The sequence below is a fragment of the Dama dama genome, chromosome 5, assembly GCF_033118175.1.
Source record: "Dama dama isolate Ldn47 chromosome 5, ASM3311817v1, whole genome shotgun sequence".
NCBI lineage: Eukaryota > Metazoa > Chordata > Mammalia > Artiodactyla > Cervidae > Dama > Dama dama.
In genome coordinates, this window is record NC_083685.1 from 20,947,007 (window position 1) to 20,974,555 (window position 27,549).

At 46.4% G+C, this 27,549-nt stretch overlaps 1 protein-coding gene across 2 annotated transcripts in view; it reads left to right on the forward strand.

Annotated features, from left to right (window-relative positions):
• Positions 1–27,549, forward strand: part of DNAH10 (dynein axonemal heavy chain 10) — a 152,833-nt gene that overhangs the window by 117,144 nt on the left and 8,140 nt on the right. For both annotated transcript variants that reach the window (XM_061140857.1, XM_061140858.1), the window contains 13 exons: positions 4,851–5,032; positions 7,080–7,216; positions 8,845–9,062; positions 11,671–11,892; positions 12,088–12,235; positions 16,190–16,469; positions 17,652–17,881; positions 18,602–18,875; positions 21,901–22,005; positions 22,410–22,564; positions 23,240–23,394; positions 25,280–25,463; positions 26,249–26,449. In XM_061140857.1, coding sequence (XP_060996840.1) covers positions 4,851–5,032; positions 7,080–7,216; positions 8,845–9,062; positions 11,671–11,892; positions 12,088–12,235; positions 16,190–16,469; positions 17,652–17,881; positions 18,602–18,875; positions 21,901–22,005; positions 22,410–22,564; positions 23,240–23,394; positions 25,280–25,463; positions 26,249–26,449 — 2,491 coding nt within the window. The remainder of the gene's footprint in view (positions 1–4,850; positions 5,033–7,079; positions 7,217–8,844; positions 9,063–11,670; positions 11,893–12,087; positions 12,236–16,189; positions 16,470–17,651; positions 17,882–18,601; positions 18,876–21,900; positions 22,006–22,409; positions 22,565–23,239; positions 23,395–25,279; positions 25,464–26,248; positions 26,450–27,549) is intronic.

Below are 27,549 nucleotides of genomic sequence, written 5' to 3' on the forward strand. Positions count from 1 at the left end.
TCCCAGCTGTGTGACCTTTGGCAAGTCACCTAACCTCTCTGTGCTGGGGTTTCCTTGTTTGTAACATGCAGATGATAATCACTGTCCCCATAGCCTCAGGGTGGTTGAAAGTGAAAGTAAAAGTTGCTCAGTCGTGTCCAATTCTGTGACTTCCAGGCCAGAATACTGGAGTGGGTAGTTTTTCCCTTCTCCAGGGGAACTTCCCAAACCAGGGGTCGAACCCAGGTCTCCCACATTGCAGGCAGATTCTTTACCAGCTGAGCCACAAGGGAAGCCCAAGAATACTGGAGCGTGTAGCCTATCCCTTCTCCAGGGGATCTTCCCAACCCAGGAATCGAACTGGGGTCTCCTGCATTGCAGGTGGATTCTTTACCAACTGAGCTATCAGGAAAGCCCTGAAGCTCAGGGAGGGTATGAGGGTCCAGTGAGCTATTATGTAAAGATCTCTCAGAACTGGGTTGGGCATTGGGTCAGTGCCATGTATATACATCAGCTAGGTGCTGGTTCCAACATCAAAATGACATGCCATGAAAAGCCCCCTCTGACCTGCTCCTCATCAGCTTAGTTCCCCTCCCCCTACAGGACAGAGAATCATGATATGATTATGTGTATCTCATATACATTTCCCATATATCCATCCAGAGAGGTGGTTTTTTTTGTTTTTTTGTTTTTTGGCCACATCCCACAATATGCAGGATCTTAGTTCCCTGACCAGGGATTGAACCTATGCCCCCTGCAGTGGAAGCTTGGAACCCTAACCAACAGGACCGCTAGAGAAGTCCCATCCAGAAAGTTTTTACGCATGTTCAAGGCAACCAGATGTACCAGTGTCTCTTCAGTTCCTGACGTTGGGCTCTAAGGGTTGTAGAACAAGGGATACCCACATATTCTCTTTTCTTTCCTTTTAAAATGTAATTGGTAATACACATCATTTCTACATCTTGGCTTTTTCCATTAACAAGACACTTTGAAGATCTTTCGCATGTTGATGTATGAGAACCTCTTCATTACTTAACAATAACCCATCACATACCTTTGGATGGCTGTACTATCATTTATTTAATCAGCCCCAATTTATGAATTTTTACCTTATTTCCAGTTTTTTTTTGCGTTTCCAAACAGTGTGGCAAAGAATAATGCTTACTTCACTATGCCCAAGTCCACTGGAAGGATACATTTTCAGAAGTGGAATTGCTGGGTGCAGAGTTGTGTGTGTTTTTGTCTATGAGTGCATGCTCAGTTGCTCAGTCATATCCAACTCTGCAACCCCATGAACTGTAGCCCTCCAGGCTCCTATGTCCGTGGGATTATCCCAGACAAGAATACTGGAGAGGGTTGCCATTTCCTCCTCCGGGCTTATGTCTGTAACTGTTGCTTGCACTCCGTAGTTTTGGAACCAATTTGTGCGACCACTGGCAGCACATACGAGTGCCTGCTTTTTCATGGCCTCACCAACAGAGGGCACTACTAAACACTTGGAGTTTTGATTATTTATAGATGAACAATGATACTTGCGTAGTTCTAATGTGCATCTCCCTTATGATGAGAGAAGTTGCCTTTTTTTTTTAATATGTGAAAGATGTGTGTAAGAGTCTGTGTAGTTCATTTTCTGTGAACTCTTTATGTGCTTTGCCCGTTTGTTGAATTGTTTTTGTTGCTGTTGCTTTTTTTTTTTTTTTTTTGCTTCCCTTACCCATTTCCAGGGACTTTTTGAATTAATAGTGAGATAAGCTTTTTATGTGTGATGTGAGTTGCAAATAATTTTCCCAGTTTGTCATCAGTCAGTTGACTTTAAAAACAAAATTGTGTTTTTGATGTGGATCATTTTTGAAGTCTTTATTGAGTTTGTTGCAATATTGCTTCTGTTTTCTGTTTTGGTTTCTTGGCCAAGAGGCATATAGGCTCTAAGCTCCCTGAGTAGGGGTCAAACCCGCACCTCCTGCATTGGAAGGGGACGTCTTAACCACTGGACCACCAGGGACGTCTCAGCCATTTGACTTTGTTTAGGTGGTTTGTGTGTGTGTTTGTGTTTGCTGTGTATAAATTTTTATTTTTATGAGGCAGATTTTGGTGATACTTTATTTTGTGGCTTTTTGCTATGACCTCATATTTAAAAGGCCTTGCAACTGGAAGACTGTAAAGTAATCTCCCCATGGTTTCATCCTATACGTTTATAGTTTAATTGTTTACCTTTAAATCTTTGATCTCTTTGGGATTTTTTCCTGGGATTTAATACGTTTGGATCCAGATGACTACAATCTGGTCTTGTTTAGGCCATTTGGATGTTAAGGGTGATGAGCCAGCACTTAGGTCTTGACGATTCCCTAATCCTTTAATTCTTATAATAGCACTTCCTCTCTATAATGCTCAATCCCCTTTGCAGAAATCATTAAATGTTAAGGCAGGGAGATTAGGAGTAATGAAGATTAGTAGTGGATGTTTCTCCGGAGGATAAAAGGCTCCCTTTGTTACTGGCCTGCGACTTTGCTTTTCTTCCTTTTCTCCATTCAGTACCATCGGGTGCCTACTGCCTGCCCTGTGCTGGCATGGGGGCTGAGAGACAGTGAGCCGGCCTGGGGGGTCTTCACCACATGGAACCCACAGTCTGGGGGAGGCACGAGTGTGCACATGGGAATCGCGTGAACAATAAAATTACCCAGGACGAGGTCAGGGAGGCAGGGTTTGGGTTGCTATGACTTTGGATAATGGGGGACCCGATTCTAGTCTTGGGGGGGTGAGTAGTCAGGGAAGCTGAACCCCAGGAAGTGACATTTTAAACAAGACATGGGATGGAGGCTAGAGGGGGCTGGAAGGAGTGTGGCTTAAGGGAAAAGCAAAGACAGTGTCTGGGGTAGAGTGAAGTGAGGTGGGGAATAAAGCTTGCAGTTGGTGTTCTCCAGGGAAGGCAGCATGACTTCACCTCCATCTGTCTATCTGTCTGTCTCTCCCTGAGTTTCTTTCTTTTTTTTTTTTTCAAGATTTATTTATTTCCTGGCTGTGCTGGGTCTTCCTTGGTGCACTCGGGCTTTCTCTAGTTGCGGTGAGCAGGGGCTACTCTTTGTTGTTATATGTGGGCTTCTCCTTGCAGTGGTTTCTCTTGTTGTGGAGCACGGGCTCCAGGGCATTCAGGCCTCAGTAGTTGTGGCTCTGGAGCTCAGTTGCTCTGAGGCATGTGGGATCTTCCCAGACCAGGGATTGAACTGGTGTCCCTTGCAATACAAGGCGGATTCTTAACCACTTGGACCATCAGGGAAGCCCACCCTGAGTTTCTGTTGTGGTAGAAGAAAGGAGTCAGATGAATCAGGAACACTTACATTTCTCAGACTTGGGCTCTTACTTTTTTCCCTATTTTTATACCATTTTATATAACTCATAAAACAGTGTTTGGTAACCTTACTATTGCGAACTCCTTGGTTATCTGGCACCACAACACCGTATTCTGGATAAACGAGGTTCCTGGGACCGGTTCATAAACTGATCCCAGAGAACTTCCCTTTCATAGACTCAAAGGCTTTGGGGGCTCCAAGTTTCCGGTTCCGCTTCCCCATTTTACAGATGAGAAAGCTGAGAACCTGGGACCGGTCCAGATGGCTCAGGACGCCGCCCCGAGGCTCTTTCCCACTAGTGTCTGAAAACATCTCACTGACCCCCTCCTCCTCAGATTATTCAGAGAGCAGTGGCCCGGCCTGGTCTTCATCAGCCCCGAAGGGAACCTTTTAAAAACAGTTTACAGCATCGCCGCTGTCGTAAGCGCCTAACGCCGCATAATTGAGCCTTTCCCTGGTGACTCAGGTCCATTACTTTAATGGTCGGGTTTTGTGCTGGAGCTTTGCTCTGGCTTGTCCCTGCGAGGGTGAGTGCGTGGGGGGCCAGGAGGGGTGGGGGGTGTGGTTGCCGGGTTCGGAGTCTCCACACTGCTGTGTGGCTCCAATTGTTCTTTCTCTGTGTCTTGGCCCTCCCTGCCCCCATCCTCTGGGGCCTTCTGGCCTCTCCCCAGGCTGCTCCTTGCCCTTGGGGGGGCTCTTCATTTTCCAAACCCTTTCCTTTCCTTTTTCTTCATCATTTTCCTTCTGCTTCTGTCTCTCTCAACGGCTTTGGTGCCTGTACGCCTCGTGTGACGTGTAGAGACATGGCCGGGCAGCAGGCAGCCGAGCGGGGCCCCCTGGGTACCAGCAATGTGTCACTCGTTCCTTCTCGGGTCTTCACGCTGCCGATGCCGCCTTGCATTCTCCCAATCCTTTTAGATTTCCTGTTCGCCGGAGGGTCAAGGGTGCTGGACCTGTAAGTGTCACAGCAGTCAAGTGATGGTCTAGCTTTGTCAAAGCCAGAAAACAATTTCCACAGCCTGGAGGAGCCCAGGGTGCAGGGACCTCAGACCCCACGGGCTATGTAGACACAGGCAGGCCATCCAAGCACTGGAGCCCCATTTCTTCATCTGGTAAATAGAAAATAGGTTGATGATGATCATGACAATAATGACTCTACCACTCAGAGTCTGAGAAGTCACCCCAGGGTGTAATTAAAAACACAGATTCTCAGGCTCCACCCTGCCCTGCAGATTCAGGGGCAGCCTGGGTTTGCATTGAATGATGCCCTGCTGTGTTCCTGGTGCCCGGTCTGAATCTAGGACCTTGAACTGGCACCTGATGGAGGAGACTGAGTCCTGCTCTTGGAAAAGCTCATCCCCAGGAGCCCAAGTCGGTGTTGGGATGTGGTCCCCTTTGCCTCCACGCAGTATCGCCTCCAAGAGACGGTTCTGGGTTGAGCCATTTTTTTCTGGAACCTTCCTTCGGGCCAAATCCTGGCCACATCCTGTGCCCGATCCTCATATGTGTCTGTTCCTCCCCCAGGTCCTTTGCTAAGCCCCCGAAGCAGGTGCAGACGGTCTGCGAATGCATCCTCATCATGAAAGGCTACAAAGAACTCAACTGGAAAACCGCCAAGGGAATGATGTCTGACCCCAACTTCCTGAGGTCTCTGATGGAAATCGACTTTGATTCCATTACCCAGAGCCAAGTTAAGAACATCAGAGGTGAGCACAGATGGATGGAGGGGACAGCCAGGCTGGTTCTCAACCTGGCAGTTCAGTCTTTGGGGCAGGGAGGGAGGGCGAGGAGGGGGCTTGTTGCAGGCACACCCTCCCGTGGGGTCCAAATGGTGTTGCGGTGGCTGTGCCGATGGAAGAATGGGAATGACTGTCCCTAGAGGAAGATGGCGACATAGCTGCATGGAACAGAGGGTGGTGGCGGGATGAGCAGTAGCAGCAGGTGCCACATGAATGTGTGGTCCAGCAACAGCTCTAGTTCTCCCTAGCAGGAACACAGCTGCCTTCCGGAGCCCACTCTAGCTTGTCTTCTGTACATCTTATCTGATGGGGGGCATAGTGGTGCCAAGAATTGGTCTAATGGACAAAGGACTGGAATAGACATTTCTAAAAAGGGCAGACAGATGGCCAAAAAGCATGTGAAGCTATGCTTAATGCTGGTCACTAGGAAAATGCTCATCAAACCACAATGAGGTAGCATTCAGATCCACTCGGGTGGTGTAATTTAAACAAAACCACACAAAACAAGTGTTAGGGAGGATGTGGAGAACTTGCAACCCTTTTGCGTTGTTGGCAGAAACGTAAAATCATGTGAAAAATAGTTTGGCAGTTCCTCAGAAGGTTAATCATAGAATTACCATGTGTCCCAACCATTTCACTCCTATGTATATACCCAAAAGAATAGAAAATACATATTCAAACAAAAGCTTATGTGCAATGTCTCTGACAGCATTACTGACAATAGCCAGTGATGGGTGGAGACAACCCACGTGTCTATCAGCAGATGAATGGGTAACAAGAACAAACATATCCACACAGTGGAATATTATTCAGTCATGAAAAGGAGTGAGCATCATTTATGTTTTAGCTGCTGTATGCTACAACATAGATGAACCTCAAATACGTGATGCCGAGTGAAAGAAGTCAGGCACAAAAGGTCACATGTTGTAACTCCATTTATATGAAATATCCATAGGTGAATCCATAGGGACAGAACGCAGATCAATGCTTGCCAGTGTCTGGGGAGGGGAAATGGGTTGATTGCTGAATAGCTGTGAAGTTTGCCTTTGAGATGATGAGAATGTCTTGCAACTAGGTGGAGATGAGGCCTGCAGAATCTTGTGACTCTACTGAATGCCACTGACGTGTATACACTTTAACATGGTTCATTTTACGTTATGTGAATTTCAGCTCAGTTAGGCAGAATGGATATTCAGGGGAGAAAAAAAAGAACTGGTCTAACCTTGACTACTCTCCTTGTGCCTCTTGCCTGTATGAAGTCTTCTGCAGGTCCCTGGGGGGTGGGCGAGGAGGAGGAGCCAGCACCACCCACCCATTCCCTTCTTTTCAGTTACAGAAGCCACACAGTTCCTGCTAAGCCTGACTCCTGATCTGCCCCCAGAGCTTAGCCAGAGGGAATGATGTTAGTCTTTGTTCAGGCATATACAAGTTCATTGTGTCACTGTTTATCATGATGGCTTATTCAGAACTTTATCATCAGTGCATTCTTTCAGCCACTTAAAAACAAAACTAATTAAAACCGGGAGGATAACAACAGCTACAGAAACCCAAGGGGCTCTCTTTACCCGATCCTTGGATGGGTTTCCATTTAGGTGAAGTTCCTTCCAGAGTGAGGGGGCAGGTGGAGGTGATGGAGCCCCCATAATGACAGTTAAATGAATCCCAGTTCACTGCCAGCTCTGAGCCACCTTGGTGCCGAGTTAGGAGTCCTCACTGATGCCTTGGGTCTCCAAGGGCCTTCTGGGTGTCACACAGAAGTGCCTGTGTCATAAGATGTCCTGGAGGGCAGTAACCTGGGCCCCTTACTCACATCTTAAACAGCCACTCACAAAGAACTCATTTAAGGTTGGATCCACCTGTTATCTGGGGGAGAGCTGTCCAATCCCTCTCACAGGATTACCAGGGAGTAAGGAACTAGTTACACTTGCTTTGTTCATAGTTAGCTTCTTTCTCATTTTATTCTCCCGAGACAAAGCTCACTGCTCATTGAGATCATTGCGTCTTTGACCGCTAGGCCTCTTGAAGACCCTCAATACCACGACCGAGGAAATGGAAGCCGTGAGCAAGGCAGGCTTGGGGATGCTGAAGTTTGTTGAAGCTGTGATGGGCTACTGTGATGTTTTTAAAGAAATCAAGCCCAAAAGAGACAAGGTACTGCCCATCTGTAAGCCCTGCTCACTTCTGCCAAGAGATCATTTTGGAGTCAGAATGAATGTGTCCACAGCTTTACTGGAAAAATTCTGGCAAGGTTCTGATTTCAAACCACATAAACATTTTTCCCCAAGTACATACAGCTCTCATTTAGATATAATGTGAACTGACAGAGCCAAAGGCTGAAAGGTTTTTTTTAACTTTTAATTTTATATTGGAGTGTAGCTGATTAACAGTGTTGTGATAGTTTCAGGCGGACAGCAAAGGGATTCAGCCATACATGCACATGTATCCATTCTCCCCCAGACTCCTCTCCCATATAACATTGTGAAAGATTTTTTAATAAAAGAGGGTAAAAATCATTCTCGAAGGAGGGCTAATGCAGGGTTTCTCATCCTTGGCACTATTGCCATTTTGGATTGGATCTTTTTTGGTTTTGTGGAGCTGTCCTGGGCATTGTAGGATGTTGAATAGCATCCCTGGCCTCTACCCACTAGATGCCCCCAATTTCAACAACCAGAAATGTCTCCAGACTTTGCCATGCGTCCCTTGGGGGAGGCAAAATAAGTCCCTGTTGAGAACCACTGGGTCAAAGTAACATACAGAAGACACGACACAAAGAGAATTGTATAAGGTTGATTCCATCATTTTGAGACGTGTTTTTATTTATTTATTTTTGGCTGTGTACGATCTTAGTCGTGGCATGCAGGCTTTTCTCTGAATGTGGCTCAGTAATGGCAGCACTCCAGCTTAGTTGCCCCCAAGGCATGTGGGGTCTTAGTTACCCTACGAGGGATCGAACCTATGTCTCCTGCATTGAAAGGTGGATTCTTAACCACTGAACCACCAGGGAATGCCCGAGACATATTTTGACATTGCTTTTTAACTCAGGATTTTGTCACTCAGAAAACTTAGAACCTGTAATAGGGCTGGTAGTATCTTCAATGCAGGGCTTCACTGGTGGCTCAGTGGTAAAGAATTCGCCTGCAATGCAGGAGACGCTGGAGATGAAGCTTCGATCCTGAGTCAGGAAGATCCCCTGGAGGAGGAAATGGCAACCCACTCCAGTATTCTTGACGGGAAAATCCCACAGACAGAGGAGCCTGGTGGGCTACAGTCCACTAGGGTCACAAAAGAGTTGGATATGATTGATGTTACTGAACACACACACACAGACACACACACAATCTTCAGTGCATTTTTTGAGTTTTGGATTTAGACTCACAGGGTCCTCTTACTGGGACCTTAATTCACATGAAAATTAAGTTGTCTGCTAACTCAGTACAGGACATCATTTTTCGAATGGGATGTGGGATTTTGCATTAAACCATTGAAAAGATTCCTAAGAGGAGAAGTCATGTGCCTTGCTATGGGTGGCCCCAGAGGAGAGGGACGATGATAGAAATGCAGGTGGAGGAATTCCCTGGCAGTTCAGTGGTTAAGACTCAGTGCTTTCACTGCCATGGGTCTGGGTTCAATTCCTGGTCGGGGAACTAAGAACCCACAAGCTGCATGGCATGGCCAAAAAAAAAAAAAATGCAGGTGGACATAAGCCAGGTGTGAGACTGTCTTATTCCCACCTCACGACTGTCCTTTTGCCCACTGTTTTGGAAATTGTCTTCACTTAGGTGGCCAGGCTGGAGCGGAATTTTTACCTTACCAAACGTGAGCTGGAGAAGATCCAGAATGAGCTGGCAGCGATCCAGAGGGAACTGGAAGCTCTGGGGGCCAAATATGAGGCGGCCATCCTGGAGAAGCAGAAGCTGCAAGAGGAAGCTGAGATCATGGAGAGACGGCTGATTGCGGCCGACAAGCTCATCTCGGGGTTGGGTTCGGAGAATGTCAGGTCAGCCTGAGTAATGGGCCCTCCTGCTAAGTGGCTCTAAGCCACATTTTGAGCGGATTTTTAAAAAATTAATATTTGTTTGTTTGTTTCTTGGTAGCACTGGGTCTTAGTTGTGGTATGTGGGATCCAGTTCCCTGACTGGGGATCGACCCAAGGCCCCCTGCATTGCGATTACAGAGTCTTAACCACTGGACCACCAGAGAAAGTCTGAAAACTTTGTGGTTTGTGAGTGAACATCAGCAACAGAATTTCTCGCCATATGGAATCTTTATTCCACACTGCATTTTGAGCTGAAAACCATGTGACAAAGTTCTGATTTTACTATTATCATGTCTAAGGTGGATAATGCCTGTTTTATAGATTCTTTTTTTTTAATTAAGATTTTTTGATGTTTAAGTCTTGATTGAATTTGTTACAATGTTGCCTCTATTTTATGTTTTGGTATTTTGGCCATGAGGCATGTGGGATCCTTGTTCCCTGACCAGGGATCGAACCCCCTTGAAAGGAAAAGTTTTAACCACTGCACCACCAGGGAAGTCTCCTATATATATATATATATATATATATATATATATATATATATATATATATATATATATATATATATATCTTCTTTTAAAATTAGGTCTCTAGTGTTATTTACTGAATGACTGTTAAGGAGAGGCAGTGCAGCAGTGGAGACTGGGAGAAACTAGTGCCCTGGAGCCTGGAAATGTTTGTTTCTTTTCTAAAATTTTAATTGGAGGCTAATTACTTCACAATATTGTGGTGGTTTTTGCCATACATTGACATGAATTAGCCATGGGTGTACATGTGTTCCCCATCCCGATCTCCCCTCCCACCTCCCTCCCCATCCCATCCCTCAGGGTCATCCCAGTGCACCAGCCCTGAGCACCCTGTCTCATGCATCGAACCTGGACTGGGCGATCTGTTTCACATATGATAATATACATGTTTCAATGCTATTCTCTCGGATCATCCCACCCTTGCCTTCTCCCACAGAGTTGAAAAGACCGTTCTATACATCTGTGTCTCTTTTGCTGTCTCACGTATAGGGACATCGTTACCATCTTTCTAAATTCCATATATATGCATTAGTATACTGTATTGGTGTTTTTCTTTCTGACTTACTTCACTCTGTATAATAGGCTCCAGTTTCATCCACCTCATTAGAACTGATTCAAATTTATTCTTTCTAATGGCTGAGTAATATTCCACTGTGTATATGTACCATTCTTATCCATTCATCTGCTGATGGACATCCAGGTTGCTTCCATGTCCTGGCTATTTTAAACAGTGCTGCGATGAACATTGGGGTGCACGTGTCTCTTTCAATTCTGATTTCCTTGGTGTGTATGCCCAGTAGTGGGATTGCTGGGTTATATGGCAGTTCTATTTCCAGTTTTTAAAGGAATCTCCACACTGAACAGAATGTTTGTTTCTTGATGACCTATAACCCCAAGTCCCTTCTGGACCCGTCTGGAGGAGGACCTTCTCTGTTGCTGGCGCTCCTTGTGGCTGGTTCACTCCTGACCTTCACTTTTAAGCAGGTTTGATGCTTATGGGCAAGAGGATCACTGGGCCATAGATGGTCTGCTGGATGTGATGCAGTTTCTAACCTGAAACCTATAAAAAATGTATGGAAAACGCTGGAAAATATTGTTTGCTTGTGGGAAACAAACCATTTTCAATATGTCTAAAATCTAGAAGGGCTTCCCTGGTGGTCCAGTGGCTAAGGCTCCATGCTCCCAGTGCAGGGGGCCCGGGTTCCATCCCACATAGCTTCCCGTGTAGCTCAGTTGGTAAAGCATCTGCTGGCAGTGTGGGAGACCTGGGTTCAATTCCTGGGCCTGGAAGTTCCTCTAGAGAAGGAAATGACAACCCACTTCAGTATTCTTGCCTGGAGAATCCCATGGAGAGAGGAGCCTTGTGGGCTACAGTCCACGGGGTCTCAAAGAGTCGGACACGACTTAGAGCTTTCTTTCTTTTGGATTCCAGCCCTGGTCAGGGAACTAGATCCCACATGCCATGAACTGAAGAGTTCCCATGCCCCCAAAAATCCCATCGCCTGATGAAGATCGAGAAGACCCCATGTGCTGCAATGAAGACCCGGCATAGCCAAATAAACACTAACAAATAAAATCTAGAAGACTTTGGCTGCTTACCAGAGGAGGCCAAATGAAACACCTGCTTTCTTTTTTCTTGGTCAGAGTTTTGTCACCCAGTAGGACAGGGGCTCATGCTCTGCTGTGCATGTTTATAAGTTATTGCTTAGGTGTTTGGAAACAATTCAATTACAACTTAATGCGTATCTTTGAGACCAAATGTATCCCCCAAACATTTATCGAGGCCCCTGTTAGATGCTGGGTTCTGCTGGGCACCTGGGATTGAACAAAGCCTTTGAAAACACTGGGTTCGTTAGGCAGGGAATGGGCAAAGTGAGCCAGTGATCTCTGTTCTCAACAAGAAAAGAGTGTCTCAGGAAATGTTTCATTCTGGCGAGCCCCCTCCCCCCCGTATGTCAGGCTAGTTCTTCTAGAAGGTTCCTTCGGGTTGTGCTGGGAGGTGATGACTCAGGGCAGCCCCTGCCTCCGGTCTCCCATGCCAGGTGGCTGAATGATTTGGACGAGCTGATGCACCGGCGGGTGAAGTTGCTGGGCGACTGCCTCCTGTGCGCAGCCTTCCTGAGCTACGAGGGCGCCTTCACGTGGGAATTCCGGGATGAGATGGTCAACCAGGTGTGGCAGAAAGACATCCTGGAGCGGGGGATACCCCTGAGCCAGCCCTTCCGACTGGAGAACCTGCTCACAGACGACGTGGAGATCAGCAGGTGAGGGCGACCCTGAGCTGGGAGGACCAGGGGAGCCTCGGGGCAGTGTGCAGAGCTGGTGGTGTGCCTGCCTGACCCACCTTCACAGAGACTGCAGGGAGCGCTGACCGCCCAGCTCCCCTGATTTGGATGCTCCCGGTCAGTGCACAACTTGGCCAGAAAAGTCCCCATTTCCCCTGTTGCTGTCCTTTCCAGATGGGGCTCCCAGGGGCTGCCCCCCGACGAGCTCTCAGTTCAGAACGGCATCCTCACCACCCGGGCCAGCCGCTTCCCCCTCTGCATCGACCCCCAGCAGCAGGCCCTCAACTGGATAAAGAGAAAAGAGGAGAAGAACAACCTGCGGGTAAGGCCGCCCCCTCCCTCCATGTCCTCGCCCACCTGCTGCCCTGGGGCCCAGCTCTGTTCTCCCCAGTATTCCCGAGCCTCCAGCAAGGCCAAGCTGAAATGCCACCATCCCGAGGCCCCAAGCAGATTGTCCCCCTCCTGGGCCCTCCACCCCATTGAGTGTGGAGGGTGGCTTGTGAACCACCTTGAATCTGACCCTGCCCTTTGCCCTGGTGGCTCAGACAGTAAAGAATCTGCCTGCAATACAGGAGACCCAGGTTCAATCCCTGGGTCAGGAAATCCCCTGGAGGAGGGAATGGCAACCCGCTCCAGTATTCTTACCTGGGAAATCCCAGGGACAGAGGAGCCTGGTGGGCTACAGTCCCTGGGGTCACAAAGATTCAGACATGACTGAGTGACTGACTAACATTTTTTTTGCCCTGTGTGTTGCCTCCCAGGCTGCGAGCAACCTAAAGGCAAAGTCAGTTCAGTCAGTTCCATCACTCAGTCATGTCTGACTCTTCGCAGCCCATGGACTGCAACACGCCAGGCTTCCCTGTCTATCACCAGCTCCTGAAGCTTGCTCAAACTCATGTCCATTGAGTCGGTGATGCCATCCAACCATCTCATCCTCTGTTGTCCCCTTTTCTTCCCACCTTCAGTCTTTCCCAGCATCAGGGTCTTTTCCAGTGAGTCAGTTCTTCATATCAGGTGGCCAAAGTATTGGAGTTTCAGCTTCAGGATCAGTCCTTCCGATGAATATTCAGGACTGATTTTCTTTTTTTTTTTTCTATCTTTTTTTTTAGGACTGATTTTCTTTAGGATTGACTGGTTTGATCTCCTTGCAGTCCAAGGGACTCTCAAGTCTTCTCCAACTCCATGGTTCAAAAGCATCAATTCTTCAGTGCTCAGCTTTCTTTATAGTCCAACCCTCACATCCAGACATGACTACTGGAAAAACCATAGCTCTGACTAGACAGACCTTTGTTGGCAAAGTGATGTCCCTGCTTTTTAATATGCTGTCTAGGTTGGTTATAGCTTTTCTTCCAAGGAGCAAGCATCTTTTAATTTCATGGCTGCAGTCACCATCTGCAGTGATTTTGGAGCCCAAGAAAATAAAGTCTGTCACTGTTTTCGTTGTTTCCCCATCTATTTGCCATGAAGTGATGGGACCAGATGCCATGATCTTAGTTTTCTGAATGTTGAGTTTTAAGCCAACTTTTTCACTCTCTTTTGCTTTCTTCAAGAGGCTCTTTAGTTCTTCTTCTCTTTCTGCCATAAGGATGGTGTCATCTGAGTATGTGAGGTTACTGATATTTTCTCCTGGCAATCTTGATTCCACCTGTGCTTCATCTAGCCCAGCATTTTACATGATGTATTCTGCATATAAGTTAAATAAGTAGGGTGACAGCCTTGATATACTCCTTTCCCGATTTGGAACCAGTCTGTTGTTCCACGTCCAGGCAAAAGCAGTACTTTATTCATCTTCGCATCCCGCCAACGCAGTGCAGGGCTGGGAGGCCTTAGCTGCTTGATCACTTTCTTTTTGGAGGGCAGGGGAGAGGCTTGATTGAGATAAAATTTGCCTACCATACAATCCCCCCATTGGAAGCATACAGTTCGGTGGGTTTTAGTGTATTACACACGGAGTTGTGTAAGAATCACCAGGACCAGTTTTTATCACTCCCCCCGACAAAAGATACTGTGTCCTTTAGCTATCACCACCTCCCAAACTTTCGTTTCCCCTCCTGCCCACTCACCCACCCCCAGCCTCTGACAACCACTGATATTTCATGCATCTCTATAGATTTGGGTATTCTGGACATTTCCAGTGAATGGGATCATACAGCCTGTGGCCTTTTGTGACTGTCTTCTTTCATTTAGCAGCATGTTTTTCAAAGTTCATTTTCCCTGCTTAGCAAATCCAACATTTTTAAAAGACTTTGTTCAAGTCCAGAGCTCAGCAGAACCCAGAATCTAACAGGGGACTCAATAAATGTTTGAGGGATGCATTTTGTCTCCAAGATATGTGTTAAGCAGTAACTACGGTGTTTCCAAACACTTAATCAACACATATTGTAGTGTGTAACAGTAATTCACTCCTTCTCAGGGCTTAATATTAGTCCATTGCATGGATGGAGCACAAATTGTTTCTCTACATATCAGCTGATGGACATTTGTGTTTTTTCTACCCTTTGGCCGTCCTGAATAGTGCTGCTATGAGCATTCATGTGCAAGTTTTTGTGGGCATGTGTTTTTAATTTTCTTGGGTGAAATCGCTGGGGCTCAATTACTGAAATAATTAACAAATTCATGATTTTTAAAAATCTTTTCCTTATTTTTCTGGTCTTGCTTCCTGGTATGTACATGCATTTAGAAGAAGCTTCCCAAGGTCAGGGGAACATCTGTCCCTAAACTTCACATATAGCTATTGTGGGATAAGTATCATTAGTGCAGGAATATTTCTTGACATCACTCTTCCCTGAGTCTGCCAGAGAGTTTTTGCAATTGCCAGCCCACCCCTAGCCCCCAATCTTACTCCTATTCCCATCCTATCTCTTTTTTAAAAAATAGATATTATAACTCTTATTTTATTTATTTATTTTTGGCTGCACTGAGTCTTTGTTGCTGCTTGAGGGCTTTCTCTAGATGCGGTGAGCACGGGCTACTCTCTAGTTGCAGTAAGTAGGCTTCTCATTGCAGTGGCTTCTCTTGTTGTGGAGCACGGGCTCTAGGGTTTGTGGGCTTCAGTTGTTGCCACTTGCAGGCTCTAGACCAAGGGCTTAGTAGTTGTGGCACATGGACTTAGTTGCCCTGCATCATGGGGCATCTTTCTAGGCCAGGGATTAAACCCATGTCCCCTACAATGGCAGGTGGATTCTTATGCACTGGATTACCAGGGACATCTCCCATCCTATGTCTTAAAGAGGGAGGGTTCCACTTATGGGGTGAGAGGCTAAGTACACCAATGTAATAAAATAGGGTAGAGAGGAAGGGAAGGGGAAGCCCCAGGGGCTGGAATAGAGGAAGAGTTTTTATAGATGTTTTGAGGAAAGAGATCAGGAAGCAGTTGCAAGGTTTGGAGGCAAGTGAATGAAAGAGAGAAGATTAATGCAGACATTTTTTTGTGGGCTCAGTTTGGACTCTTTTTGAGGTTTTCTGAGAGGTGTGATGAGATTCTCTCCTGATCACGTTTTTCCCTAAATTTTGGCTGTGCCGAGTCTGCATTGCAGCATTCAGACTTTTCTCTAGTCGCAGCTCATGGGCTTTGTTACCCCAGGGCATGTGGGATCTTTGTTCCCTGACTGGGGATTGAACTTGAGTCCCCTGCATTGGAAGGTGGAGATATATATATAATTATTTATTGTTTTTGACTGTGCTGGGTCTTCACTGCCGCGTGGGCTTTTCTCTAGTTGCGGCAAGTGGGGGCTACTCTCTAGCTGTGGTACAGGGGCTTCTCATCGCGATGGCTTCTCTTACTGCACTGCTCAAGCTCTAGGGTGTGGGGGCTTCAGTAGCTGTAGCATGTAGGCTCAGTAGTTGTGGCTCCCGGGATCTGGACTGCAGGCTCAGTAGCTGAGTAGTGGAGCACGGGCTCAGTTGCTCCATGGCATGTGGGTTATTCCTGAATCAGGGATTGAACCCGTGTCTCCTGCCTTGGCAAGTGGATTCTTTACTACTGAGCCACTGGGGAAGCCCAGAAGGTGGATTCTTAGTCACTGGACCACTGGGGAGGTCCTCTCCTGATTGCCTTTGGCTGCTGAACTGTGCCTTCCAATCAGGCTGCTCGGAGCCTGAACCTCATGGATTTCTGTGTTTATACTGTTGCACACCCTGCTTCTGTCCCTGTTCTGTTTTCCCCTCTGCCTCCCTTCAAGGTGCTCACACATCCACTGCCACCTCAAAGGATTTTTTTTCCCCTTGAATTTGGCAAGTCAGCTGATTCTTAGCCATTGCCTCCCCTTCCTTGCAGGTGGCATCCTTTAATGACCCCGACTTCCTCAAGCAGCTGGAAATGTCCATAAAGTATGGGACCCCCTTCCTGTTCCACGATGTCGATGAGTACATAGATCCGGTGATTGACAACGTCTTAGAAAAAAACATCAAGGTCTCCCAAGGACGGCAGTTTATCATTCTGGGAGACAAGGAAGTGGACTATGATTCGAATTTCAGACTGTATCTGAATACCAAGCTGGCCAACCCCAGATACAGCCCTTCCGTGTTTGGGAAAGCCATGGTGATCAATTATACTGGTAAGGATGTACAGAAGGTCAGTGTCAAATTTAGGTGGAGACACAATCGGAGCTGGAGGTTCTCATGGGACTTCATTTCATTGTGAATCATTCTCCGAGTCACATCTTTCATAATCAGTCCATCAGTTCTTGGGCTTCCCTAGTGGCTCAGCAGGTAAAGAACCCGTCTGCAATGCAGGAGACCCAGGTTAGATTCCTGGATTGGGAAGATCCCTTGGAGAAGGAAATGGCAACCCACTGCAGTATTCTTGCCTGGGAAATCCCATGGACAGAGGAGCCTAGTGGGCTATAGTCCATGGAGTTGCAAAGAGCTGGACATGACTGAGCAACTGAGCACACATGCCTAGAAGTTCTTAATGAAGAAGGAACATCTAGAAAGTTCTGGGGCCCTGTAGAAGGCAATGAGTTATGTGTCTTGAGATGTGATAAGTCTGGACCGCAGGACTCAGACATTCACACTTGGAGCCAGGTGAGACCCCTCTCTGCGGGGGGCAGAAAGCTACTCTCTGTTTGTGTGTTTAAATATATGGCTCGGTTTTAGGTTTCCTTCTTCCTCTCAGTTGAATTCTGTTAGGAATCAAATGTCATCTTCCACATTTTCTAGATGGTCACACAGGTTCCTAGATGGGTTAATCAAGTACATAGGCTTTAGGGGATTCCCTGGCAGCCCAGTGGTTAGGACTGGGCACTTTCACTGCCAAGGGCTTGGGTTTGATCCCTGATTGGGGAACTGAGTGCCCGCAAGCCGTGAGGTATGGCCAAAAAAAATTGAGTTATGCTTTCAGCAAGGAGTCCCCCCAAGTGTAGGAGCCCCGAATTTGATCTTAATGCATCATCTCTCTTGCTGTTCACCTCTCCATGTAACAGCATCTCTGTTTTATTCTATCCAATATTTTTCACCTAGGGCTTTATAATGTTTCTTAATGAATTTATTTTTTTTAATTGAAGGATAATTGCATTGGTTTCTATCAAACATCAGCATGAATCAGCTATAGGTGTACATATGTCCTCCCCTTTTGAACCTCCCTTAAAAATGGTTTTGATAGAAGAGTGAGTCCTCATGTTCCTGAGATGCTGGACCCACCCTCCTGTCATCCCAGGCACCACTGTGTAGGGGAGAACACACAGGGACCAGCTTGTTGGGGGGACGGCAATAAAGGGCCTCCCGCTGTCCCCCCACAGTCACACTGAAAGGCCTGGAGGACCAGCTGCTGAGTGTGCTGGTGGCCTACGAGAGGCGAGAGCTGGAGGAGCAGAGGGAGCATCTTATCCAGGAGACGAGTGAGAACAAGAACCTGCTGAAGGACTTGGAGGACTCCCTCCTCCGGGAACTGGCCACCTCCACGGGGAACATGCTGGACAATGTGGAGTTGGTGCAGACCCTAGAGGAGACCAAATCCAAAGCTACGGAGGTATGAACTGCAATGGATGGAAAATACTTCCATCCTGGCCCTGGAGTCTCAGAGGTGTTCCCAGGGACCCCTGTGCCTCACGTCAACCTCTTTTAATCAAGAGTGATAGAAAACCCAGCCCCACTTGTCTTAAGTCCAAAGAGAATTTATCCTCTTAGAAAACAGGAAAGTCCAGAATGGCTTCAGGCAGGGCTGGATCCAGGACTCCAAACATCAAGACACAGTGTTTCTCCATTTCTGGGCTGGACTTTCTGCTGTGTTGGCTTCCTTCTCTGCCTCCCTGTGGAGCTGAGCTTCCCTCATGGTCACAGGCTGGGTCCCTTTACTTTCCCCGAAGAGAAGAGTGAGAATCTTCTATGTCACATGCTCATCCCGAATCACTCCCATGGCTTTGGGATGCCACATGTGGATTAGTGGGACCTGAGTCACACGCTGCTTTCCTAGAGATGGGGTTGAGCCCCACATATGAATGAAAGGAGGAACTCGTGTCTCGAAATCAAACTCAGGGATGGTTATTAGAAGAAGGGGGCACAAGGCCATGGTAGTCAAGCCACAAATACCTAACTACACCTTGAAAGAGGGTGGGAGCCCTTCCTATGAGCACCTCCTGGGTTTCTTTGCTGCCACCCTCTCCCTCACTTCCGACTTCTTACTTTTTGCCCCTAGTTCGTAAGTCTTCCTGGTTTTGGCCGTAAGTGGCAACGTGCACCTCTTCTTTAGGTATCAGAAAAGCTCAAGCTGGCAGAGAAGACAGCCCTGGACATCGACCGACTGCGGGACGGCTACCGGCCGGCTGCCCGGAGGGGGGCCATCCTGTTCTTCGTGCTGTCGGAGATGGCGCTGGTCAACTCCATGTACCAGTACTCCTTGATCGCCTTCCTGGAGGTCTTCGGCTTGTCGCTTAAGAAGTCGCTGCCTGACTCCATTCTTATGAAGCGACTGAAGAACATTATGGACACGTTGACCTTCAACATCTATAACTATGGCTGTACCGGTAAGTACCTCTTTGCAATGATTAGGACCAATGTGCCCTGTGTATCTGTCTGTGTGTCCAAATGTTTTTTTCTTATAAGAACACCAGTCAGATTAGGTGAGGATCCACCCTAAATGCCTCATTTTATTTTTTAAATTCATGTTTATTGGTGTACAGTTGCTATACAATGCTGTGTTAGTTTTCAGGTGTATGGCCAAGTGAATCAGTTGCATATATTCACTTTTTATGGTTCTATTTGCACATAAGTCATTGCAGAGTATTGAGTAGAGTTCCCTGTGCTAGACAGGAGGTCCTTATTAGTTATCTATTTTATACATACCTGTGTGCATGTTAAGTTTCTGAAGTCGTGTCCGACTCTTTGCGACCATATTGACTGTAGCCCTCCAGGCTCCTCTGTCCATGGGGATTCTCCAGGCAAGAATACTGGAATTGGTTGCCATTCCCCCTTCCAGGGGATCTTCCTGACCCTGGGAGTGAACCCATGTCTCTTATGTCTCCTGCATCAGCAGTGGGTTCTTTGCCATTAGCGCCACCTGAGAAGCCCTGTTTTATAAATGTATGTGTATGTTAACCCCAGTCTCCCAATTTATCCCTCCCCACCTCCTTTCCCCCTCAGTACCATAAGGTTGTTTCCTATATCTGTGGCGCTCGTCCTGATTGGTAAATAGGTTCATTGGTACCATTTTTTAGATTCCACATAGAAGTGCTATCATGATATTTGTCTTTCTCTGTTTAACTTACTTCATTCAGTGTGACAATCCCTAGGTCCATCCATGTCACTGCAAATAGTGTTATTTTGTTCTTTTTTTTTTATGGCTGAGTAACCTAATCACCTCTTAGAAGTCCTGTCTCCAGTTCTGAGGTTTGGGGGATTAGGGCTTCAACTTATAGATTTTCAGGAGACACAATTCAGCTCATACCAGTTAGGCAGGAGAAATGTTGAGGACTATTGTCCCTATAGGTCACACTTAAGTAACCATCCCTTCTAACACATATAAAGTAGAATTCAAATCTCAGATTTTGATTCACCCTTTTTTTTCTGGGACATATCTTTTCTGGTTTCAAAAAAAAAGAACTCTATTTGTTTTGCATCTTCCTATTCATAACGAGTCTGTTGATGGACAAAGGATTAATCTCAAAAATATACAAGCAACTCCTGTAGCTCAATTCCAGAAAAATAAATGACCCAATCAAAAAATGGGCCAAAGATCTAAACAGACATTTCTCCAGAGAAGACATACAGATGGCTAACAAACACATGAAAAGATGCTCAACATCACTCATTATCAGAGAAATGCAAATCAAAACCACAACGAGGTACCATTACACGCCAGTCAGGATGGCTGCTATCCAAAAGTCTACAAGCAATAAATGCTGGAGAGGGTGTGGAAAAAAGGGAACCCTCTTACACTGCTGGTGGGAATGCAAACTAGTACAGCCACTATGGAGAACAGTGTGGAGATTCCTTAAAAAATTGGAAATAGAACTGCCATATGACCCAGCAATCCCACTCCTGGGCATACACACTGAAGAAACCAGATCTGAAAGAGACACGTGCACCCCAATGTTCATCACAGCACTGTTTATAATAGCCAGGACATGGAAGCAACCTAGATGCCCATCAGCAGACGAATGGATAAGGAAGCTGTGGTACACATACACCATGGAATATTACTCAGCCATTAAAAAGAATTCATTTGAATCAGTTCTAATGAGATGGATGAAACGGGAGCCCATTATACAGAGTGAAGTAAGCCAGAAAGATAAAGACCAATACAGTATACTAACGCATACATATGGAATTTAAAAAGATGGTAACGATAATCCTATATGCAAAACAGAAAAAGAGACACAGATGTACAGAACAGACTTTTAGACTCTGTGGGAGAAGGCGAGGGTGGGATGTTCTGAGAGAATAGCATTGAAACAAGTATACTATCAAGGGTGAAACAGACCACCAGCCCAGGTTGGATGCGTGAGACAAGTGCTCAGGGCTGGTGCACTGGGATGACCCAGAGGGATGGGATGGAGAGGGAGGCAGGAGGGGGGATCGGGATGGGGAACACATGTAAATCCATGGCTGATTCATGTCAATGTATGGCAAAAACCACTACAATATTGTAAAGTAATTAGCCTCCAACTAATAAAAATAAATGAAAAAAAAAAAAAAAAGAGTCTGCTGATGGAATGAGCCTACTCTGTAATAGAGACTGGCCAAATCTGGCCCACTGTATGCTTTTGTAAATAAAGTTTTATTGGCACACAGCCATGCCCATTTCTATAGATATGCATCCCTGGTGGCTTTCACAGTACAGTGGCAGAGTTGAGTAGTTATGACAGAGACTGTCTAGTCTGCAGAGCCAAGATAATTCACTCTCTGACCTTTTATAGAAAGTTTGCTAATCGCTTCTTTTCTACTGTAAGAACTTTTGCTTTGAGTTTTGGGTAATTGACTAGCACTTCATTCAGAAGGTTCCTCTGAACCTCCATCATACTGCCCTTCCTCAGCTTGGGGACCCCCCTCCTCTTCCCAGGAGGGTGTGGTAAGTGCTGCCCAGAGACATGACCATTTCTGATATATACAAGTGAGGGTCACTGCCCACTGCACTTTTGAGCATGACTGTCAGTTGAGTTCATGTGTTTTTTGTTTTTGTTTTTTTACTGTGCTGGGTCTTAAATGCGATGCTAGGGCTCTTCTCCAGTTGCAGTGCATGGACTTCTCTCTAGTTGTGATGGGTGGGATAGGTTGCCCCATGGCATGTGGGACCCTGGTTTCCTGACCGAGGATTAGACCTGTATCCCCAGCATTGGAAGGCAGACTCCCAATCCCTGGACTACCAGGGAAGTTCCCAAGGTCAGTTTTTGCACTCAGATATTCACGGACACCAAATGCAAAGATGGCTAAATGCACCTAACTGTGCAGTTGAGGTGTTTCATTTCTCTGAAATTTAAGCAAGTTGTGCATAAGAAACCTAGTGTTTAAATGCATTTATTTTATCCAGACCCATCTGTTGTTTCCCTTCAGGGTTGTTTGAGAGGCACAAGTTACTTTTTTCTTTCAATATGACTATCAAGATAGAACAAGCAGAGGGGAGAGTCCCCCAGGAAGAATTAGATTTCTTCTTGAAAGGTAATGCGCTTGTCTTGTTTCATGCTTTCCAACTCCCTGGACCCACAGTGCACATGCATATGAGTTTGTTCACTAAACAACAACAGTAATTTTCCATTCTTAAAATCTTACTTCCAGTAGCATTGCTTTAGTAAATATCTCAGTTGACAGTTCCAGTCTCAGATATGGTTCGAGTTAATTTAGAGCAACCAGGCTCTGCCTTAAGGCTACCCTGAGACTGGAAGCCACTCAGAGCTTCCTGGCTGGAGTCACAGACAGTGACGAGGAAGCCAATGCCCCCTTCTCTTTCCAACCCATTTTGAGAAGTGAATTTCCCCCCAAAGTGAGAGAGGTCCCAGTACAGAGCTGCTTACACTTCCTGGTATGTTGATGTCAGCTGTTTACATCTCTCCTGTTGTCATTAGGAAACATTTCCCTGGAGAAAAGCAAACGAGTCAAGCCCTGTGCTTGGTTGTCTGACCAGGGATGGGAAGATATCATTCTTCTATCAGAGATATTTCCGGACAACTTTGGGAATCTTCCTGCTGATGTGGAGAAACATCTGACTGTCTGGCAGGAGGTGAGCTCATGTTCCCTTTCTGTTCCTTCCCTTCCTCACGTGTCGGCAATCTCCATGCTTAATCTGTAGCCTAACTCCTTACAAGTGAGAAGACATGTCTCTGAGTGACTCATGCAAAGGGTAGCCAAGGCCCTCCACCTCCCTGATGGAATCTTCCTTTATTGGGTTTAGCTAGTTTTGTGGGAGAACCATCCATCTTTCTGTCCATATGTTTATCTCTCTGTCCATCCACCCTTTCATCTCTCTATCCACCCATCTGTCTGTCTACCCATCCATCCATCCATCCATTTATCTATTAATATCTGTCCATCCATCCATCCATTTATCTATTAATACCTGTCTATCCATCCATCTATTTGTCTATCTGTCCATCTATCCATCCATCCATCCGTCTATCTGTCCAGTCATCCATTCATCCAAGACACTTTCTGAGCCTCTGTGGATTGACTGTGTCCATTGATGGACACTGGGGACTCAACAACTCAACAGTGAATAAGACTCAGTTCCTTTCTTTCTAAAGTTGATAGTTTTGGGGGGGTAAAAAAATGACAGAGCTACTTAAAATCGCCTGTAAATTTCATCCCTTTACAGAGGCTTTTGGGATCTTCACCTAAAAAGGGGGACCTATCTCATTTCTGAGTTGATGCCACCGTGCAAATTCTTTGCTTTCCCCAGTGGTATGACCTGGATTCCCTGGAGCAGTTTCCATTCCCTCTGGGTTACGATGTCAACATCACCCCTTTCCAGAAGTTGCTTATTTTGCGCTGTTTCCGTGTGGACCGAGTGTATCGGGCCGTGACCGACTACGTGACTATAACAATGGGAGAGAAGTAAGTGAGCTTGTGTCTGCTTGGTCCTTTCTGTGGGGTAGGATACCTGATGTTACCTCCTCCTGGGCTTACGGATGGCAGGCATGGCCAGCTCCGGAGAGGACTGTCTAGGAGCACAATTAGGTAGCCACTCAGGAACAGCGCCATTCAAGAGAAATACAATGTGAACCACTTTTGTAAGTTCAAGTCTTCTGGTGGCCACATTCAAAAAGGAACAGGTGAAATGGTTATCATAAGCACATAAGTATAGTACATTATTATATAACAATGTTATAAATAAATAATAAGTATTAATAGTAAATAATTGTATGGACAGGGGAACCTGGCGGGCTACAGTCCATGGGATCCCAAAGAGTCAGACATGCCTTAGCAACTCAGCAACAACAATTAATAGTATATAAGTGAATTTAATTATTAAATGATACAAATGGACTTATTTACAAAACAAACAGACTCACAGACATAGAAAGCTGACCTATGGTTAGCAAAGGGGAAAGGTGGGGAGGAGGGAGAGATAAACTAGGAATCTGAGATTAACATATACACACTATGATATATAAAATAAATAAACAACAAGGACCTACTATATAGCACAGGAAACTATATTCAATATTTTGTAATAACCTAGGTGGGAGAAGAATCTGAAAAAGAATATATATATTATAACTGAATCACTTTGCTGTACATCTGAAATGAACACAACATTATAAATCAACTACACTTCAATAAAAAATTTATAAAAAAGAAACAGGTGAAAATAATTTAAATAACAATTATAAGTATATAAAATCTAATATATTAATATATAACAATATAATATATATATATGTATTTTAATAATACATAATTGTATTTAACTCAAATATTAAAATCTTAACACATCATTAGTGGAGATATTTTGAATCTTTTTGGAATCAAGGCTTTAAACTCATAGAGCACAATACACCACATCTCAGTTTGAACTAGCCACACTTCAAGGCCTCAGTAGCCACACGTACCTGGTGGTTACCATATTGGAAGCTCTGGAATCAAGCGCAAAGCTGGATGGGTAATTTAGGGTGTGTGTGTACTCAGTCGGTTCAATTATGTCTGATTCTTTGCGACCTTATGGACTGTAGCCAGCCAGGCTCCTCTGTCCATGGAATTTTCCAGGCAAGAATATGGGAGTGGCTTGCCATTCCCTCTTCCAGGGGATCTTCTTGACCCAGGGATTGAACCCGAGGCTTTTAAATCTCCTGCATTGCCAGGAGGGTTTTTTTTTTTACCACTGGCGCCACCTGGGAAGCCTGTGACAAACTCAAATATGCTGGTAGGTGATGGAAATGAGTGAACGAGACTGCATAGGGACAGGGGTAAACTGGAGTGGTCAAGTCCTGGCCAGTAGCCCCTTAACCTCTGCTGACTGATGCCAGGTGGTGGTGGGGACCCAGATCTCTGACTCTTCAAAGGAAACTAGAAATTTGGATTTCTACACCAGATCTCCCAATGTTTATGTGCTGGCAACTAATTTTTAAAAATCTTGATATATTGGCCATTCAGGACATGCCTGTGAAGCTGCTGGTGGGGGACCTCTGGGTTCAGTGCCCAGGGCACGTCCACCTGGAAGGCTGGCCTGTCACAAGGCACCCAGCTCAGAGCAGGTCTCCTGAACCCAGCCTGGATGTATCGGGCTATGCAGAGAGGTCCCTGTGATCCAGGAGCTGACCATCCGGGGAGTAAGATGTGTGTGAACACTGGATACCTAACAAGGAAGGCTGAGCAAAGAACGACACCGAAGAGTAGTCAGAGGTTCTAGATGCTGGCAGGCAGAGCCCTGGTCACACTGGCTGGTCCCTGCCCAGAGCTATCCTCCCGGAGCATTTTCCAGTCGTGTTTCTTTCCCCAGGTACGTGCAGCCCCCGATGATCAGCTTTGAAGCCATTTTTGAGCAGAGCACCCCCAACTCGCCCATTGTGTTCATCCTGAGCCCCGGCTCGGACCCTGCCAGTGACCTTATGAAACTAGCCGAGCGCAGTGGTTTTGGAGGGAACCGCCTCAAATTCCTTGCCATGGGTCAAGGTCAAGAAAAGGTAAATCGTTTATGGAAGCAACAAGCCCTAAACGTGCTTGAGGTCCCGGAATGAATTCACGAATGCCTGGCTTTAAGCCAAGAGTCCACCCACACACCAGCACCATGCTTTTCTGGTCTAAGGAGCAGGAATCAAATGCCACAGCAATGATGACAATGTGAACAGTAGTTCTAGGGCTTACCTTCTGTGATCGCCCGGGCTTGCACCCGTATATTGCAAACAGCATGTTCTGCTATTTCCAAAGCACTTTCTTTTTAAAAATAACTAATTAGGCTGTGCTGGGTCTTAGTTGCAGCATGCAGGATCTTTAGTTGTGGCATGTAGGATCTAGTTCCCTGACCAGGGCTCAGATCTGGGCCTCCTATATTGGGAGCTTGAGTCTTAGCCACTGGACCACCAGGAAGTCCCTCCAAATCTGGTCATCATCGCATCTGGTGATCATCTCGCTCGGCCCTTGCAACAACCCTGTTTTGGATCAGGCTGTCACTGTTGGCTGCCAGTGGCTGGGCCACCCTGTCAGGGGGCAGGTGCCAATGTGTCTGAGGTTGGTGCTCTGGGTGCCAAGGGAGGCCAGTGAGTGCAGCCCAGTGGGCCTGGGTGACCGTGGAGGAATGCTCAAGGATTGTATCTTCAGAGGCTCCCTCTGCAGCTCCGGGACCACCGGCTCCTTTGTGTCTTCTGCTGCAGTGGCCAGCAGGTTATGGGGGCTTGGGGAGGGTCTGGGAGAGCACGGGGTGGTGCAGCCTTGGGATGCCGACACTTCCCTTCTGTCTCCGTCGGAGCAGGTGGCCCTGCAGCTGCTGGAGACAGCAGTGGCTCGCGGGCAGTGGCTGATGCTGCAGAACTGCCATCTCTTGGTCAAGTGGCTGAAGGATCTGGAGAAGTCCCTGGAGAGGATCACCAAGCCCCACCCCGACTTCCGCCTGTGGCTCACCACAGACCCCACCAAGGGCTTCCCCATCGGGATCTTGCAGAAGTCCTTGAAGGTCTGGCTGTAGGATAAACAGATGCGCCCATGGCTCAGTTCCTCAGTTTGCCTCCCAGTTTTGCTACATCTGTGTGTGTGTGTATGTAGGATAGAGTTGGGACCCCTTGCACCCCTCTTCCCCAATTCCATCTCTCTCTTCAGAGAGAAGCACTGTCCAGAATAAGGTGATGATCACTGGGTGACAGTGATGGTTCCCAGGCCTGTCTTTATATCCCTTCTGCATGACCCCAAAGCACGTGTGGGTTAGGTTTCACAGACCTCACATTTATTAACCCTCCTTTTTATCTCTGATGATTGGCCCACCCACAGCCCACAGAACCTGAGTGCTCATGTGCAGAAGTTTCAAGGGGTTTACAGGCCCTGTTTAACTTAGTCTCTGGGGACATTTTGGGGAAAGGTTTTGTCATCTCTCTCTGCCTCTGGGACAGGTAGAGGGAAAATGTACCTCCTTCTGTTTTACATTTGAGGATCCCATGAATCAGAAAGAGGTTTAAAGAGCCTTCCTGGGGTCATTTGATGAATTAGGGGAGAGCTGGAACAACATCTAGGTTGGGTGTGTGTGTGTGTGTGTGTGTGTGTGTGTGGGTGGCTGGGCTGGGTCTTCATTGTCGTGCATGGGCTTCGTTTGTGGAGTGCATGCTCAGTCACTTTAGTTGTGTCTAACTCTTTGCAGACTCATGGACTGTAGCCCCCCAGTCTCCTCTGTCTGTGGGATTCTCCAGGCAAGAATACTGGAGTGGGTTACCATTTCCGCACGGGGTTAATTGACCTGTGGCATGTGGGATCTTAGTTCCCCGAACAGGGATCAAACCCTTGTCCCCTGAATTGGAAGGTGGATTCTTTTTTTTTTTTTTTGGAAGGTGAATTCTTAACCACTGGGCACCAGGAAAGTCCCCAGTATCTAGGTTTGTTTTTTATTTTTTTTAATTTATTTTATTTATTTATTTATTTATTTAGGTTTGTTTTTTAAAACTCATTCGCCTGTGTCCTTGACTTTCAGTGTTAGGCAAACAGGGAAGACGCCCTGTTAGGATGGAGAGAAGGCCATTCTTCAGAGCCTGGCTCCTGGGTCTGGGGTCTCCCTCTCCATCTGTCTCC